Here is an 18,841-nt window from a genome sequence, read left to right as displayed (position 1 = left end):
AACAACAGCATGTTCGTGGACATATTCATATTTTTATCCATATGCATAAAATTAGATTAAGTTATAATAGAAGGAAGATAGTTGTCAAAATTTTAAAGTATGCATTGAAATTCTCGTTTTAATATTTTTTTTTCTTGTTGGTAAATCTGTTTTTGAAACAAATTTTTCAGATTGTGCTTTTAATTTTAAAAGCACCCTAACCACCTAGCCGTGCCGGGCCATTCTATTACAAAAATGGGATCTAGAAACGGTAGTCACTTAGCGCAAGACCCCTAAATTTATCGAAATAAAACCAGAAACACTAATAATCTTTTACTTTGTTATTGTTCACTCATATGAGTAATAGTTTATCGTGTATTTTGAATATGCAGCACATAAATGAGCATGTATCACGATTAGTTTCACTAACTCCCCGAGGGCTCATTGATATGTCTGGGGGATTATAACGCTAAAACAAGGTTTTGACATCCGTACAGATAGCACAACAAAAACTAAAAAATAAGTTTCATTTAAAATATCTTGATAAATCTGATATATCAATTAATGCTACTGATATTTCTTTAAGGGTAAAATTCAATTCTCTAGTTATAAAAGTGTGCTTTGTACGTTTGAATCAACCAGACAGAAATAACTATAGAAGTAAAACAATTATAATACGCGGTTAGTTAATAAGACAATATTGGAAAAATTTGCTTTGTTTTCGCTCTTATTGTCAAAGTATGCGTGGATATTTATTTCTCACTTGGCAAACTTGTAATCAAGTCATTTTAATACTTTGAATGTAAATTTCTTAATGTTTTCATCGAGAGTGCTGAAACTGTTCCTAGGTTCAATGCATATGTAACACGATCATTTATTAAGTGCCCACCTCTTAAACTCATTTCAAAGAATTTCATCAAAAACGTATTAACAATTTAAATAGTAAAACAAGAACTTCTATGAATTTCAAACGACCTCCAATATTAAAAAGGAACAAGTAATTCGTTAATATTGAATATATATATATATATATATATGGAAATATTTCTCGAAACTGTCCGCTTAATTACATCAACTTCAATCTCTGCTGTCACTATTGTCAGATATGTAATGAACTTAAAGCACGCAACTTTAAATGTACCTTGTTTTGAGGAGTACGCAGAATATTTGATTTATTGCACTTAACATATTTAAAATAACATATAGATATAATAAAATAAATCGAGTGATATAATCCAAAGTGCTGAGTATATATATATATATATATATATACTTGACGTTCATTTCCAAAATGGTTCATTCCTTGAGAAATCTATAAACGAAATTGTTAATTTCAAACCACTTATTCTAATTGTTATCCTTGCTTATTCATATTTCCTGGAGATTCTTCATTGTCTGTTTATAAGTTTATATTCTACACACCAGTTATTATAAACACTTTTTCGTTCATAGTATTACCTTAAAGAAACAGATTTGTGCCGAACGAAATCAAAACTAATATTCTAAAGAAAATGGAAACGTAGTCTATTTCATTTTAAACAATTTCATATCATGCAAAAAAATGAATCCTTAAAATTACAAAAGGTGAGAATAGTTCCGATTTAAAATTGAATGTGCTGACTTAGGACTAAACAAGCAAAATTATATTTTGAACAGTTTTGAGCTATTATAAAGACGGAATATACACTACAATACAACCTAATCTCATTTTTAGTACATTATAGTACATATAATGTACTTCTATGCAATAAATACAAATAACTGAAACTAATCGTGATACAGGCTCAATACATTCATACTCAATAAATTAAATATTTTTGCAAGATTTGTAAGCTTACTTTATTTTTAAAATTACACGAAAAGCAAATTTGAATAACCATAATTTCAAAAACAATGGGGAATAAATGCCTTTACATAAACAGAAACGACATATCGACTCTACGTGATAGTGTAAATGTCTATGGAACAATAACTGATACATATCTATAAAGTATGGGGAATAATGTACGATCAGAGTTAATTAAGTTATCGTACAATGTTGGACATAAATAATAGAATTTATTGCATATATACTTTCAACTCAATTTTTAACTGCACAAAATGAACGTAGCAACATTCTTCTAACTTCTACTTTTTCATAACAGTATGAAAATAGTTTAAAGCACGCCTCGGCTTTAAGAAACTTATATACATTGCTTAAAAAAGTAATACAGAAAATCTATTCATGCTATATTTCCTTTTTAGAAACATAGTATGTTATTTGGTTTAGGAATATGAAGATTTTTTCAAGGATCGCAATTATCAAAAATAACTCATAAGTTATAAGCTTCAACTATACATAATGATAATGAGAATAACAAAAATTGTTGTTTTTTTGGAACTGAAATGTTTTGTACACTCGATTGATTAGTTTAATGTTTTAGTAGATTATGAAATTCGTCTGATGCCGACCATTTTGATAGTTTTTAAATTGATATGATCTCTTTTCTGATTGAAGCAAGGTTATTTGGCATAAATAAAAATCACTGGACAAATGTGCATCATATCACTGGACATTATTTTCTATTAACTAACTACGTTTCACTGTTGTTTAAAGTTTGTTTCAGTATCTTCGAAGTATTTGTATGTTACAGGTACTGAAAAAACAAATAAGAGATCTGATGAAAAATTGGACTGACTTTTCAAACATTATAAGTATTATATTAATATATTTTTCAAGATAAACAATATATAACTCACAAACTACAATTTTTGTTATTCATATCACAAACATTAAAGGTTTAGAAGTTTCATAAAATATCAGTTTTTCTTCTTATGACAAGGAGTCTTCAAAATGAGAAGGATTTTCAGAATTGGATATTGATTGAAGCTTTGACTAAAATTATTCTTTGAAACTATTAGGAAGTGGTAAATACTTACAATTAATGTGGCTTTGTCGTCGGTGTTACCCACGAAAAAATCGCAACCAGAATTGTTGCTGAAAACTAATATCCCAATTATCTTTGCGTTGTATTATGTGAAACCAACTCATTATTGAAGTACTTCAAGGAATTTTTGTGAATAGTTTATTTATAACCCAAATATGCATGAAATATTTTTCGTTCTTTAAGTTTTACGATTACGCTTTCAATTTCACATATATTACTTGCTTCGTATGTTATGCATCACTAGTTTGATGCGTAGCTTCAGACCTTATTGACTTTTTCCCCATATTGTGCAAGGGAGAAGCCCTAAACTAGAAAATCAGTGTTTAAATGACAATTTCATGGCATAGTACTTGTTACACACTCCAGTTGACTTAGCTGTAAGTCTGAAGGCTTACAACACTAAAAATCAGGCTTCGATACCTGTTGCGGGCACGGCAAGGAAAGGAACAATAATAAGCCGGACAGATAAACGCATTTACACCATATTTAAGTATTTTTAACAACAATTCGATTTTTTATTCTTATATCGTTGCGTAAACCCGTTTTATCTATATTATAAAAACATTGTTGTTGCCGAAAAATTAATTTACTAGAGAAAATATATTTTTCCAAACTGCACTTAAGAGGTGATAGTGACGTAAAATTTTTCAACAGAAATAATAACAAATAGACAAATACTGTAACGTTCTTAATTAGTAATCAGGTCTAACTACCTGTTACTATGTCAAATATTTATTTCATTTACGAAACAAAAAATAATTCGAGCAAATCAAGATCTTTCCTGAACATTTATATGATATTTGTCAGTATTTTTTTTTCACAAAATAAGAAATCTTTCAAAAGCTAAATGATCCTTTACGAGCAAATTATTTTTCGAAGACGCTCAGGTTAATGGTTACCATATTTTCCATTTGTTCAGTTTTTGATCTTGCGTGATTTCGCAGTATCATGTACGATAATATATATATTTTTTCATACATTCAAGCTGCGTATACCAAATGTTATCAAGATAAAAATCATTGAAACTTAACAATAGAAAGTTCGTGAACTTTCTTACAACAATCGGGCTGTGATATCTTAATCACATTGAAATAAAAGTAAATATGTAGTAGCATGTTAAGCTCTTGTTGATATTTTAAAGTAAAGCTAAACAAAATGACATTTGCTATCTGTCCACCGTGAGGAAACGAATCAAGGATTTCAGCATTGTAGGTCCGTAGATTTACCGCCGATCCAAGTGGGATAGCAGGTTAAGAATCTCAGATTTCGGTTGAACCATACTGTAATCATCCATCATATGTTAAACTTATTCAACATATAATTTTTTTATCATTTATTGTCATAGTAAAATTAATCTGAAACATCAAAAACCCAGCTCTGACAGCCTTCGGAGATAAAGTGACCACTTAAACATTTCATTATTTTCTTCGTCAATGTAAATAACTGATTATTAGAAATTTTAAAGTATGTAATTCACTTTCTTTACACATGTGTCTGAAAACTTAGCGGTATTATAAGATTGGTCACGTTCAATATTCAGTTTGACAAAACTGTAGCCTGTAAAGAAACTTACAAAGCTCACCACAGCTCATAAATGGCAGCAAGGGAGTGTAGTAAGTAGACAGTGATTTCCTTAGGCTTAGAACCTTGCGTTCTTCTCTATTTATTTTTATTCATCTTTTCAATTTTGTGCTTATATTCTTGCTAAGTATGATTTCTTTTTTTTTGGGTTTAGCACTTTATGTCATCAACAAAAATTACACTAACACTGCACCTTGTTTTAATTCTGGGTTATTTTCTAAACTAGGTCATTAGAAACCCCAGTGTCCGAAGTTATCACACCGGGTTATATTTATAAGTTAATAGATGATGTTTATTGTTCTCTTCATTTTGAAAGGGTCACATGAAGTATTGACTCGACTGTTTCTTTTGCTCTGCTAGAAGCTGTTTCGTTATTCTACTATCTAGGTATTTGTCGTGAGCCCAAAAAACAAAAAGAAGAAGTTGTTACTAAACATATAATCAGAGGATATTTTTGTTTCTTATGACCATTTAATTTCTGTTGAATGCATGTGTAAACTGATGCCTCACTCTGTGACACTTCTACATTCTATTGAAGTCACTTTTAATAAATGTAGCCATCTAACACTGGTTCACTCTTGGGAAATTGCTGTGAAAGTAAATTCCACTGCCGCTACTAAAAAAACGGCTACAGCTCACTCAAGTTGAAGAGTGATCTGTGACGGCTACTCTTCCTAATTCGTCTAAAGGACGGCATTATGTTGCATCTAGTGTTTCACCTGCTATTAGTGTAGTTGACCTGTACAAGAAACTTACAAGCTCTGGTTATAAAATAGCTGCATCAAAAAAGATTTAGAAAAAAGTAAAAGGCTGTTCCATTCATACGTTGAGTGTTCTTATTATCTTTGCTGGGACATCCTTACTCAGCCATTTTGTAATTAGGTTTTAGTGTTTTCTTGTAAGGCAATACATTAGTCATCCCACTCAGTGTTACCAGTGCATATATATGTACGAAACTGAGTAAGCAATTAAATCAGTGACCAAAGCAATAAAATCCAAGCAAGGAGAAGATATAAGTAAATTATCAGTTTTAGTTTAAGTATAGGCATTGACTGAAACAGTGTGAACAACAACTGAAACCTGCCGAGGTTTTACATAAATTAACCGTGCCAATAGGTCTTTGGAAAAGTGCAATTTGTACCACCTTAGCACAGGTTGAAGTGTGATACGTTGTGTTCAGGAAGTAATTGTTAAATTTATTGAGATTTGTAAGGAATTCTGCGCTGAGAAAAAAATTGATGAATGTGGTTCACCACAATTTACAGACGTTTTGAAGTCTGTCAACACAGTCTTTATAAAATATTCTACATGAATTATCACTAAGGCTGCTGAGAAGTATCTTAACTATGTTGACTGAATCCTCAGATTATGCATGATCTAGTGTGTTCGCGAGATAGCAATGATTAACCACCTTAAACTATTACAACGGAATGCTCAAAATGTATCTTCTCAAGATATGGAACTAAAATGTTGTGTGCATCATTATGCTTCTCATATCATGTCAGTTTGTAAAATGTGATTAGCATCAAATTCAGTATTACTTATGTGATTATACTGTTCACTTTCTTGATTGTATTTCCAGAGAGCAAAGTAGACTTTGTTTCCCCATTCGTCAGGATTTTAATTTTCATCTGTTAGTACTATTGATATTTAACTATTGAGAGTTTACAAATTGATATTGTTATTCCTTCGTTTCTAGTTGTTTTTTTTCTGCTCTGTTAAGGAATTGAAAATATGTGTAATTATTATTTTGGGGAAATTCAATGCACATCGTTTAGCTAACTGTGTTTACTCCAAGAGTCGTGTAATTGAATCCTACAAACCTATTCCTGGGTAATTATCACCTTGTTCTTTATTTGTAAGGGTAGAAGTTTTTAAACTTGGTTTGAAGTGAGAGAAGCTAATGTAGAACTACACAATGGATGCAAGATTACGTGTATTACAAAATACCTCTGCAATGTTATTGATGTAGTGGTTTAGGAACTAAAGTATCTCAGACAATTATGTCCTGCTTTTTCTGTGTCAGTACAGGTTTAATTTAATTTTAATTGCATTGTTGTAATAAAAGAATATGACATATATATATATTAATATTTTTTCTAAGTGTGTGTGTGTGTGAAAGAAAAGTTGTTCAATGTGTCATATTAACATTATGTCGGTAGTGGTACTTGCATTACTTTAAGTTTTACAAATTCCGTCCTTATTTTAATTATGCGTATAATTCTTATTCTATATTTTAAATTCGGCAATGAATTTTTCTTTTTCGTTGATTAAGGAATTTTTTAACTTTGCCCAAGTATTGAGAGTAAATGTAAGAGAAGCTTTCACCCAAGAATCAGACAAATATACAGCTGTCATTTTGTCCATAACAATGCAGAAAGAAAAGTTAACGAAATGATGGCAGCTATGGCAAGTCAAATTGAATGAAACGATGAGCCGTAAACAATGCTCCCCTTTATGTGTTTTTTTATACTTTCTCATTCAAAATCACTATCCTTGAGCAAATTTAGTGATACTATTGTACAGAATAACAAAATTGTCATTATAGTTTTCAAGAAAAAATATTGTTATTGTAAATTGTACTACTATTTGTATATTAAAATATATTTGTATTAAAAAAGAAACTGTGTGTATCAATCTTGTTCGCAAATATCACAAATTGGATACATATCAGCATTTATTTAACTTCTAAATTTAAATTACAATTTAACTCAGCTTTAGGCTATTTGATATTGTAATACGTAACATAATAAATTGGGAGCTCGTCCAGGATAACTTATAATACGTAACATTGAATTAAGTTATCTGAATCGAATAAAACTTTCTTGTAATCCTGAGCTTCCACTGACTTTTTTGTTGTTGCATATATCTCTTTTTTATGATTGAAATTAATATTAAAGAGTTTATATTATTAAATGATTGACCTATTCTTTTTCACTTTCATGACTCTGCACACATTTCTAGTTATTTTAGCATGGCAATATAAGTGGTTGTCATCTTTTGTTCGCTCCCCTACAATTATTTTTTAACTATGACTTTAATCTACAAGTGAAAATACGCCAACTTAATAAAATCACACAAATGTTGCAGAGGTAACACTAGTGAATGATCCGAATGAATTACAATTTATAATTAAGATGGAATTGATATCAGGTTTTTATTTATTTGCTAGTTGAAAAACACCATGCAGCATCCACGTTTATTGCTATACTTAAATTGTCAAATATTTTCAGTCTAATCTATTACTAAATGTAGCAAAGGTATCAATATCCCACATAAATGTTCTAAAGGTCATTAAAATATATTGATACTGGCAGAGACCTACAAAAATTTGCAAACAAATTAGTATCTTCATTGCAATAGAACTTATTTAAACACAGGATTTATAGAATAATACCAAACAATTGTAATGCCTAACATTAGTTCAGCCTATATTAAATATGGCCTATATTCGATAAAGGGCTAAATTAATACTGTAACTTGTGAACTTTTTTTTTATTTAGTATAGTTAAGAATAAATATTACCATTCTTAACACTATAAATAAACAAAAAATATTATGTTATTCCACGACCTAGCGTTAGACTTTTTAAAAATTTGGATAAGCTTTTAATGTCTACTAAAGTATGTTTACATCCGTTCAAATGAAGTATGCACGCATTTAGACAGATAGTATGCGCTCTCAATTTCTGGACAAACAAAAACAGAGTGTTATTGTAAGTACCGTAGTACTTAATAGTAGAGATTTACAAGAATTCCAAATAATTCACGCGCCGAAAACCACTCTTTCGAATTCCTAAGTGAAAAACCGACCATTCAAAGTATTGAATACGATATATTATGCACATATATACTAATAATACGTTAAAAACGTCGCTAAAATTTCCGGTATAACAATTTAAAATTTTCTAATACCGCAACTTTTTCATCTATTACACACCTACCTACCTGATCACGTTAGCGGGGCTAACGCGTAGACGGCTCGGACTGTCGTTACAAGATTTCTCCAGTATACTTGACCGTTCTGTGGGCATCCGCTTTTAATTTTCCGATAAAAATCCATTTATATACAGGTATAATATAAATGGTAATCCTATCATGCACGTACTTAAATATCTCTTCAACCCAACGGATGGCGCTACATATCGATGGATAGACACGCGATAGTTTCTAAAGGTAAAGTATATATTTTATACACGTATAACATAAAAAGTAAACAAACAAGAGTATTAAAAATATATAATTTTAAAATGAAGTATGGATCCTGCTACTAAAAACAATGAAGCAAGAATTAAAACCACAATCCTAAATTTATAAAATTTAATCTCTATTTTGGCAGCTTTATACACAACATTCAGTTTGACAAAACTGTAGCCTGTAAAGAAACTTGCAAAGTTCATCACAGCTCGTAAATGGCAGCAAGGGAGTGTAGTAAGTAGACAGAGATTTCCTTAGGCTTAGAACCTTGCGTTCTTCTCCATTTATTTTTTGATTCATCTTTTCAATTTTGTGCTTACGTTCTTGCTAAGTATTATTCTTTTTTTTTAGGGTTTAGCACTTTATGTTATCACCAAAAATGACACTAACACTGCACCCTGTTTTAATTCTGGGTTATTTTTTAAACTAGGCCATTAGAAAATTTTAACGAAAATTTGAGATAGTTGATTATTTTATTCGTAGAATTGCTATAAGAAGTACTCAAAACAAAATAAATGCTGCAATAAAAAGTACACAAAAAGACAAGGTGATACTAGTTGGATAGATTTTAAAACGATTATTAATCCTTATTTTAGTTGGCATTGTGATCGGTATAGCTAAGTGAAGAAGTCTAAATAAGATTTTGCCAATATCCCAGTGCCGAACAACACTGCAGTGCACTAATTAAATTAAAAGTATCGATGTTTTATCCATTTAACCTCAGAATCTATCGATTTTCCAACAAATGGATGTTGTACCTACAGAAAAAAAGGACTTATTTTATTTAACTGTGGAGAAAAGTATCATCTGTAAACAACTTTACCCAGAATACGTTTAGCATGCTCAAAGAAAGATGAAAAAGGAAAAGTTGTTCAATCAAAGAATACTTCCCAACTTGGATTATGAGGCACCAATAAACAGAAACGTTATAAGTATTATATCTCATGCAAGTCAGGTAACAAAGAAGGTGTAAGTAAATGTGTATTCTCTTATAATGAATCAACGAGCAACCATGATTAATTTTTCCATTATCTTTCTTATTCTACAGGTTAAGCTGAAAGATGTATAATTCAGCGATTCATTTTTCCATAGTGTTTGCACACTAGGATCACATTAGCTTGCCTCCGTTTCATTGTAGTTTATTTTTCCTTTCAGGCTAGATTTATTGATGATCTTTGAAAATGTCACGATTACATTACATTAGCTCCTTCTCTAATATCCTTAAAGCTAATAGTTCAGGGTAAGGTGACTTATATGGATCTAATCTCTAGATGCCTATCGTTTTGTGTTTATATTACCATTGATTAGCTTTTACAAAGAATCAATATTCTGATAAGCGCTTTGGTTACTTACATACTTTATAGGAAAACCACTAAAGAAATATGCATACTTGAAGAATTCTATTTTTTCTACATTATATGAAACTAACTTGCTATCCTTTGACTTTAGTTTGGGATTTTACATAAGTCCAAATGCTTCTGGGATTAATTTTCACTGTTTTCTCAATTTACTGCTAAACAAAGCTCATAAGTTTCCCAATGGCTTCATTTCTTGCATGTTTATACTGACACATCTGTGACGTTTTGCTTTCTGTCTTTTCTTCTACAGTTTATTTCTTGTTGATACACAAGCTACTTTTGATATTCATTGATATATATATATATATCTTTTTTTTAAGGTTATATAAAGGAATAAATATGCTGACAGATTAATTCATTGAATTTTAAGATATACGTTTAACATTGTTTTAAGATTGAGGACATTTTCTCTTGTTTTAGTGATATTTGCATTAATTTATTGTCTGTATTGTAGCAGATAAGAATCATTTAGGTCAACCATGTACTATATAATTACCATAATATTCACGGGCCTAGCGTGGCCGGAGTGTAAAGCTGAGATTCCGCGATTCACGTCCCGTTATCGCCAACATAAATTATATCTTTTAAATCTACTTGTCAGAAAAGTTTTTTTTATAGGGAGGGGGGGGGTGTTTCACAAATGTCACAAAAGGTGTTTTATATGCTTTCAATTATTCTCAATCAGCATATCAAACCTATCGTTAAATAAAACTACGACATTCATTATCTGTTCTGGACAGTGTTTGTTGATCTTCGAAATATACTGCACACTGATACACATATTACTCAAATATCCTCTTGTTAAAATTAAGGGAAAGACAAAAGAGTAAAACTATTTTGAGAGAAATGCGATGTCAATATTTAATATAATATGGGTAATCACCAAACTTTCCCAAATAAAAGTTACGATTCTCAGTGTGATTAAATTGAAATTTTGTTATCCTTAAACAAGTAGGTTTTAAGAAGTGATCACCTTAAGTACGTGATTTTCTTTATAATCTCTCCTTTGTAATACATAAAATACCAATTTATAGTATTCAGAAAGTTCCATGGTTAGATTTACAGCCAGATTATTGTAAAAGGACTTTTTCTTAATTTTGCACCTCAAATGATATACATGGATGAAGTTCCTAACGCTATAATTTTGAAAACATTATTACTGTAAAAAAAGTTAACCTACTGACAAAATATATTGAAATAGCAAACCAATGTACTTAGCCTGAATCCGATTGTATTAACTTGAAAATTACGTGTTTTATCTTAACTAAATAACACAAAATAAACATGTTTTTAACAATGTTAAGAGTACAGAACATTTTACTTGATTTGCAAAAGTCATTATGAAATCCGTGTTTAAAATGAAGTGTTAAGTAACAATTGTACTCTGATATTTTGTTTTTGTTCATCTAAGTGGCCAACAAATGTAGAAACTGAATTTTATGTGTGTTCGAATAAAATTTTTCCCGACTTCCAGCAGTGTAATCCTATTGCGCACGACATTATATTAGCTAAAGTAAAATATCATCCAGTCATGTTAACACAGATGTATCGTGCGAGCTCGCAGTTTCTCAGGTCAATATATTTGGTCTCAACCATCAGAATTCATGAACAAGATTTACCAGGGAGCAACGACACCTCGATGTTTGATTCTTGCGTTCATGGGCAATCTCATAGACTACTGGCGTCCTGTTTCTGACATCAATACAAGCATTTGTCTCTAGCCTAATCGATTGGCAGAGCAATGATGAGAGCAATGGTCACTACGAAGTCACTTTGAAGATAATTTTTGAAACAATTATATACGTTTGAGACTGATTTAATGTAGACATAAAATAGGATAGTCTTATCTATTTGTTAAAGTACCGAATCAGCTTCCGTAAACTGAATAAGATTTGATAACATTTCTTTACTATATCTATGTTAATAAACGAAAAACTAATCAAATAAATACCGAATTTGCACAATCTAGTGACTTTTTAATTTACATAAACTCTAAAAAGTAGTCTTTATGTTTTTCACTTTTAAATTCCATTGCTAATTGGATTTTGAAAACTTAAAATTTGAAATGCTGGATGAAAATAATGCAAAAGCACTAGGACATTATTTACAGAATGTAAGTTCAAGCTACCTCATAAAATCCGTAGAATAAAATTTAGTAGAAAAGAACAACTTTAAAATTCAGTTCAGTAGCAAAATAGCATAAAAGTTCTGTTCTCTAAGCATGGAAAATGTAAAAGTTGTTACACTACGCATAACAAGTGTTTGAGCTGTGTGATATTCTCCTAAAGAATAAGTACGTTACTTTTTAACTGTTTTATCTAACATCTAATTATCTATCTACCTATAACTTTTATTTCATTGACATGATATATTTTGATCCTGGGTCTTGATAGCACCCTAAAAAATATTATTTTCGCGCTAGTAAACAAATGTGAATAAAATAATTATAATCTATAAGTTTCACGACCTGGAGAAAGTAGGATAATATCTATAATTATATTATGTTTTCAAGCATTTTTACAAAGCTTAGTAGGTGGGTTAGCCTTTAGATTAGGATTTTGCTTTTTGTTGCATAAAACGAACATTGGAGATCAACATTCGATTCAGACCGCGTTTATTCTGTCAAGTAAAAAATTTTCTCAGCTCTTAAAATTTAAGTAATGTTCTGAAACAAGATACGAGAATTTTCCATTAGGTAAAATTACATTAATCTAGACTTTTAATCAAACGAAGGTGATATGGTAGATCTACTAGAAAACAGTAGTGCTCTGCGACAATTCTTGCCAACGACATTTCTTAAAAATAATGTGAATTAGGGAATAAAAAGCGAAGTTTAGCCAACTAGAATTGAATGGCAAGATCGGTGAACGTGTGTTGTTATTGTTATTAAATTTAACAGAGGATTGTCGGTTCCCTGCTAAGTTTATAACTTTATAAAGACATGCATACTTGCTCTCTCTTACACAATACAAAAGTACCTTCATACGGTGTCCTTAAAACATGGCGTTACTAGATGAAACATAACTCTAAAGCAATTGAATACTCCGTTAATTTCCCTAGCTTTTATTACATAATATTTGAAACTGTTTGATAGGTTAATTTACTATCAAAATATGAACTTGATTTTTCACGTTTAAAAGACACTTTTTCAAATGTGATTCTAGTGTGATTGACGATTTACAAATAAATCTTAGCTTTATTTTTGTTATAGAAAAAATGATGTTTGAATAAGTTGTTGTTATATTTTATTATTAAGCACAAAGCTACCCAAAGGGATATATGTGCTCTTTCAACCTAGGGTGTTGAAACCCTTTTTCCAAGGGTATAAATCCACAGACAATGCCACTGTGTCACTGGGTGACTTTTAAATAAATGTATATTAAAATTGATTTTATATTTTACAATAAAGGCGTTTAGTTAGAACTCAAGCAAGTAATGAATACTTGTGAAAAGTGGGGGGGGGGGTAGAAGTGAATGTAAAAGTTGAGATTTCTGACACTTATTTGGGTCGGGTTGGCCCATTTTTTATTGAACTAGAGTGTTAATACCAGGGTTCTTTTTCAGCGTTCCGTTGTGCAAAAATTGCATTCCATACGTTGCAACCGTGAGTGCGCTATAAAATTGATGGTAAAATCCCACTATTAGGTCACCAACTCAACCGGCAGTGGATACGGCTGACTAACTGTCTTCCTTCAAGTTTATCAGTTCAGAATTAGGGAGGTCTAATGCAGATAGCCCTTCTGTAACTAAAACAATGAAATTGCTTTTTATTCTAAATCTGAGATAAATATTTTGACATTTTATTGTATTTGAGCAGAAAATGACAGTGATTTTGCAGCTTGAATTATATATGTGCGAACGATTACGAAATATGTTGGTCTAGCACAAGGCCACAGTTTGAACACCTTACTTCACAATTTCTTCACCTGTACGGAATTTAGCTATTAAAGTATTTATAAAAAAATGTTTTTGTGTGTGTGTATTTTTTCTGACTGTTTCTCGGACGTAACATGCATAATTTTCTCATAACAACTTTTGTGTTTTCTAAATCGTATTTATGTTGAATTCAAAATTAAATCTGGAACTGTCTGCAAAAAACTAATAATTTAAAATCTGACATTTTGTCAGAACATTTCTATTGCTATCTTAATGAAATAATTATCCATCCACCGAAAAGGAAAAAATAAACTTACTCAGATTTATAACATTATATTGTTTTTTAATTTAACTTTGAAAGTCAGTACTAGAACAATCTAATGAAACGATTATCATGTATATTATGCAACCAACAGTAAGTACGTGAACTTCATGCATTATTAGCAATGGCTGATTGAAAAATAAATAGTTCGTATGAAATCCCCCTGAAAATGCTAAAGGAAAAATTTGTGGTTATACTATTCACAAGTCACTTACATAAATATAAAAAAAATGATATTGTTTATTATAAAGCCTAGTTACAAATTATATTTTCATTATTTTCTTTAAAGAAGTTTAATCTTCAAAAGTAAAAATGTATGGCAAATGATAAGTAAAATGTTGAATTAATTAGAACATTATTTATTTTTACTACACCTGGAGTCCCCGAGTGCTGGAAAATTTTCTGAATAAACAGGACAATTTACTACATTTTTGGCTTATACTTATAATGTTTAATTTCTTATGGAATTTTCTGCTATTCTCCACATTAGGGGTTATTTATAGGTATTCTTCCTTAGATCGGATATGGCCAATTAATGGCAAATGTTATAAAATATCATCATTTTATTGTTCTGCCATAAGATATAGGTACCAGCATATTTTACCATATCTTAGGGTTTATACTATATACTTTAGTATAACTAATCTTATAGATACTATAGAATAAGATTTAACAAGATATTCTGTTTTTTTTTTATATTTTCTTTGCTTAGCCACAGCATGTATCTGCAGAGAACACAATTTCAGTACTTTATAGTGCCGTGGCAGGATTTATTGTTAAATTGTACATCCTTTACATATAGTTCATTTCACACATTCACATTCCTCTCACTTCATTTTTAATCGTATGATAACCCAAAAGAACATTACATTATCATATATGTTTTAAATGAAGTCACGAACAGTATGCTATACAACATAACTATTTGAGTACTGACCTACATTATATGAAATATTGTTAAGCAGTGAACTCGTATTATCTCTAAATGTATAAATATCGACAAAATAATGAAATATTAACAAATTTTTCATGCAAACCGTGGCATATGGTTAGAACCTCGAACAGCAGCTTGTAACCTATATTTCTATAATTTATCAATTGAATTAACTTTACTTTTTTCTTACTTGTTTCTTTTTAAGTTTTATTTTATAACTCAAATTCACAGTAATTATAAACTGGTTTCCTTTGCAACTGAACTTCTGAATAATTACAGTTTACTAGAGATATTAATGGTTCAATAATAAATGTAGAAAATTAATGTAATATTCGTCTATATATGTATAAGTGAACAACCTCCAGATATATGTATAAGATAATTTGTTGATTAACGTCCTGTGTAAATTCAGGGAATGAATGGTTTAATAAAAAATTTTATACATCTTGTTTTCCTATAATTATTCACGTAGCCCAGCTAGCTATTAAAGGAGAAGTCTGAATAGTATCTATTGAATATTATTTTGCATATGATGAGTATTATTAACACCACTACGTGCTTTTTTATCTAAAGAAAAGAAAACGTACGGCAATAATAAGATCAAAAACAAGCACTCAAATTGTATTATTTAAGAGAAAAATACTGATAAAATATTCAATTAAAAATTTTCAAATAATTAAAAAACAGGGTCCGGAAAAATATAGCATAGAAGCAGAAACTATTTACGTGTTACAACAACACATATTCCCCAAAAATGCTGCATTGCTTGTTATTTATCTATTAATTTTTTTCAAACTAAACAATCTAAGCACTTTATTGCCCATTTACTAATCTTTTGATTTTTGTTTTTTTGAACATATTTTTATTGAGCATGATTCCAGGGTCGTATTGACCGGGCTTATATACATGAAACTGGCTCACATATGGTCCAGGATTAGGCGCAAGAGCGTAAAGTTAGTAATAAAACTTGCACAAAATATGAAATATTATTGCTTTAGACCAGTGACCACGCTAGTCAAACGTGTGATCCTTTTCACAAGAATTAAATATGAAATCATGTTTCTCATAATTTCATTAATATATTTTTCATATTAAAGTTTAAAGTTTTGAGTTTTACACTTTAAGCTAATTTACTTTTTTTACCTCTAAGTCACAAATGAAAAAAACAAACAATTTTTTTTCAACATTGACAAACCGTATGATTAAGCCTAAATGAAAGGCATTAATTTTACATCAAGAAACTGTGATTGATGACTAAATAGCTTTGGAATTGTTTATTCTTAGCGAACTCGACCATTGGTAGAAGATATTTATTACATGATAAATAAATTAATAATTCTAACCATACCTTCGCTATCATCTGATCCTTTGACAAAAACTAAGAATAAAGACAAGACAAAGAAAAGCCGGACAAATTTGCTGCAGTCGGCGGTGTACAGCATCCCTCTGCTTGTCGGATGCAACTGTGTTTCCGCGGGATTACATCTTATAGACAGACTATTGTTCCTCAAAAACAGTAAACTATGTTTCAAAAACCTAAAATATTAGCTTTTTTCTCTGTTCGTTCTCTTTTTACTAGTAAAAATGATTTTAAAAAATGAACAGATAAAAACTTTTTTTTCTAAATATCAACGTGACTCTTAATTGTTACGCTTGGAACCGAAGGAGCAAACATCAGCACTTAGTATGGCCTAGAAGATATCGGATGGACAAGCTGAATTCACCACACGAATCTCCCGCTCGGATTCCGATCGACCGATGTCTGGTTGAGCCCACTTATTATCAGAGGGTAGAAAGGTAAACACCACTGCCAAGACCACAATGCACAACACCATATTTTCAAGCGTTCTTAACGTGTCTAAGCTATTACTGTTGAAAGCGTCCTACATATAATCTCTTTGGTTTATTTGATATAGTTCGGTCGGGCAAAAACGTTTTAGCTTGATATACCCTTGTTTTTGTTTCATTGTCGTTCAGATACACTGAGGTGATCTTTATTTTAAGATTCTGATTTTTAAAACAGTCTTCCATTGAATTGAAGACTGTTTTATGTCGATATTCCTAGAATAGAATATCCTTTCGTCAAGTTATTTATTATTAAACAAGACGATATAACAGCTCTTAACAACTATACAGTTGCTCAAAAACGTTTTATTTCCAGAGTTTATAACTTCCATAAACTAAACATTTTGTTCAAGATGAGGATCATCATGTCATCAGGTAAAAAAAGGTTTCTTTAATTACTAATTATATTTATGTTTACATTCAACTCTTTAGTCGTTTAAAAGAAATGTCATAAACAATACATCTACGAATTAACACTGAAAAATAATTAGACATACCCATTCTTTGATGCAGCACTACCAGCAAAAATATATCCAAATGAAACAAACTTTTTTTCATGAATAATGATAGATATCGACACATCATCATCTACAAAGCTGGGCATTGGGTCTGGAAAAAAAAATATTCATTTCTTCGTTGAAACCCGAACTCATTTTACTGTCGCAAGAGACAGTTATATTTGGTGCAAATGTTCATAAATTTTCAAATAAAAGAAAATAATTACTTTAATATGTCAAAATTTCAAAGTAATGATTAGCAAAAATTAATTGTAAATTTTATCAAATGATTCTCTCATAGCGGTAACAGTGGCTTAACATGACCGCACACTGAATTATAACAATAAAGCAATATATCTTCTGTTGTAAATTATATAAACATATCTACTAAAAAAAAAAAAGAATGAACAAACACAAAACCTGCTTTAACTCAAATAGTAAGTGATATCTCATACATACAGCAAAATCAAGTAAATTGGAATTATTCACACATTGAAGTGTATCATTTTAATCATATGTTGTAAAAGTGAAATTATATTCAACTTAGCTTCTAATCACTGCTAAGTTTTAGATGAATTAGGGGTAATAAGCATGCATGTTTTATCCATAATGAGAAATCTAAGACTATAACAGGTGTGTTTCTTCCTTTCCTTTTTAATTTTAACCACAAAAATACGTTTCGTTTGATAAGTGACTCTGTTTTCCATGCACAATATGTAGATATGATTGAAAGGAATGATTCAAATATGGCTTTATAGCACTGGCTATACCGCATTTCTCAGTTATAGTTGGACGAATTTCCTTTGGGTTATATGAGGATATGCCGTTCTTCAGAGATATAACTGACTCCATGATCTCTAAACGTCTTAATGATATACAACCATGAAAATAAAGGTTGCACATTATTTCTTTATCAAACAATAGCAGACAGTTAATCCGACAGTTAATTCATTCTACTCTTCTATTTAGTGTAGAGCAAAATTTCTATACACAATTAGATGATCACCAGTTGCGATAATAGAGTCTGGACTTGAAAAAAATTCTAAGTCTTTCATTTGTATGAAACAATACGCTGCGATTTTATAAACCTAACTGATGTGTATAAGGAAATCTCAATAATTTTGCATGATTATCTAGTGGCATGTCATTATATTTACTTATTGGAGCAAATAACCTTTGTATGTGATGAAATAGTACAAATTATAGTTTGTATGAGGCTGTAAAACAAGGCTTAGAAGTACTTGCCACTGCTAAATTTTTAGAAATCATTGAAGTTTATTTTTTTAGTCTTTGATTGGTTGACACAAGGATATATAACTTTCTAAT

The 18,841-nt window shown here is 30.3% G+C and overlaps 1 protein-coding gene across 2 annotated transcripts in view; it reads right to left on the bottom strand.

Moving 5' to 3' along the window:
- The window catches only part of LOC106466034 (nephrin-like), a 122,147-nt gene extending 104,568 nt beyond the window's left edge, over positions 1–17,579 (bottom strand). Inside the window, exon 1 of one of the 2 annotated variants that reach the window (XM_022393963.1) lies at positions 17,516–17,579. In XM_022393963.1, the coding sequence (XP_022249671.1) occupies positions 17,516–17,576 (61 nt within the window). In that variant the 5' untranslated portion in view covers positions 17,577–17,579. Of the gene's footprint in view, positions 1–16,521; positions 16,901–17,515 lie in introns of those variants that run through there. The other variant, XM_022393918.1, reaches the window with a different exon arrangement.
- Positions 17,580–18,841: the final 1,262 nt, after the last annotated feature.

The sequence above is a fragment of the Limulus polyphemus genome, unplaced genomic scaffold (genome assembly GCF_000517525.1).
Source record: "Limulus polyphemus unplaced genomic scaffold, Limulus_polyphemus-2.1.2 Scaffold2, whole genome shotgun sequence".
Classification (NCBI taxonomy): Eukaryota; Metazoa; Arthropoda; class Merostomata; order Xiphosura; family Limulidae; genus Limulus; species Limulus polyphemus.
Note: the sequence above shows the minus strand (reverse complement) of the source record. Positions and strands in the feature narration are given on the sequence as shown.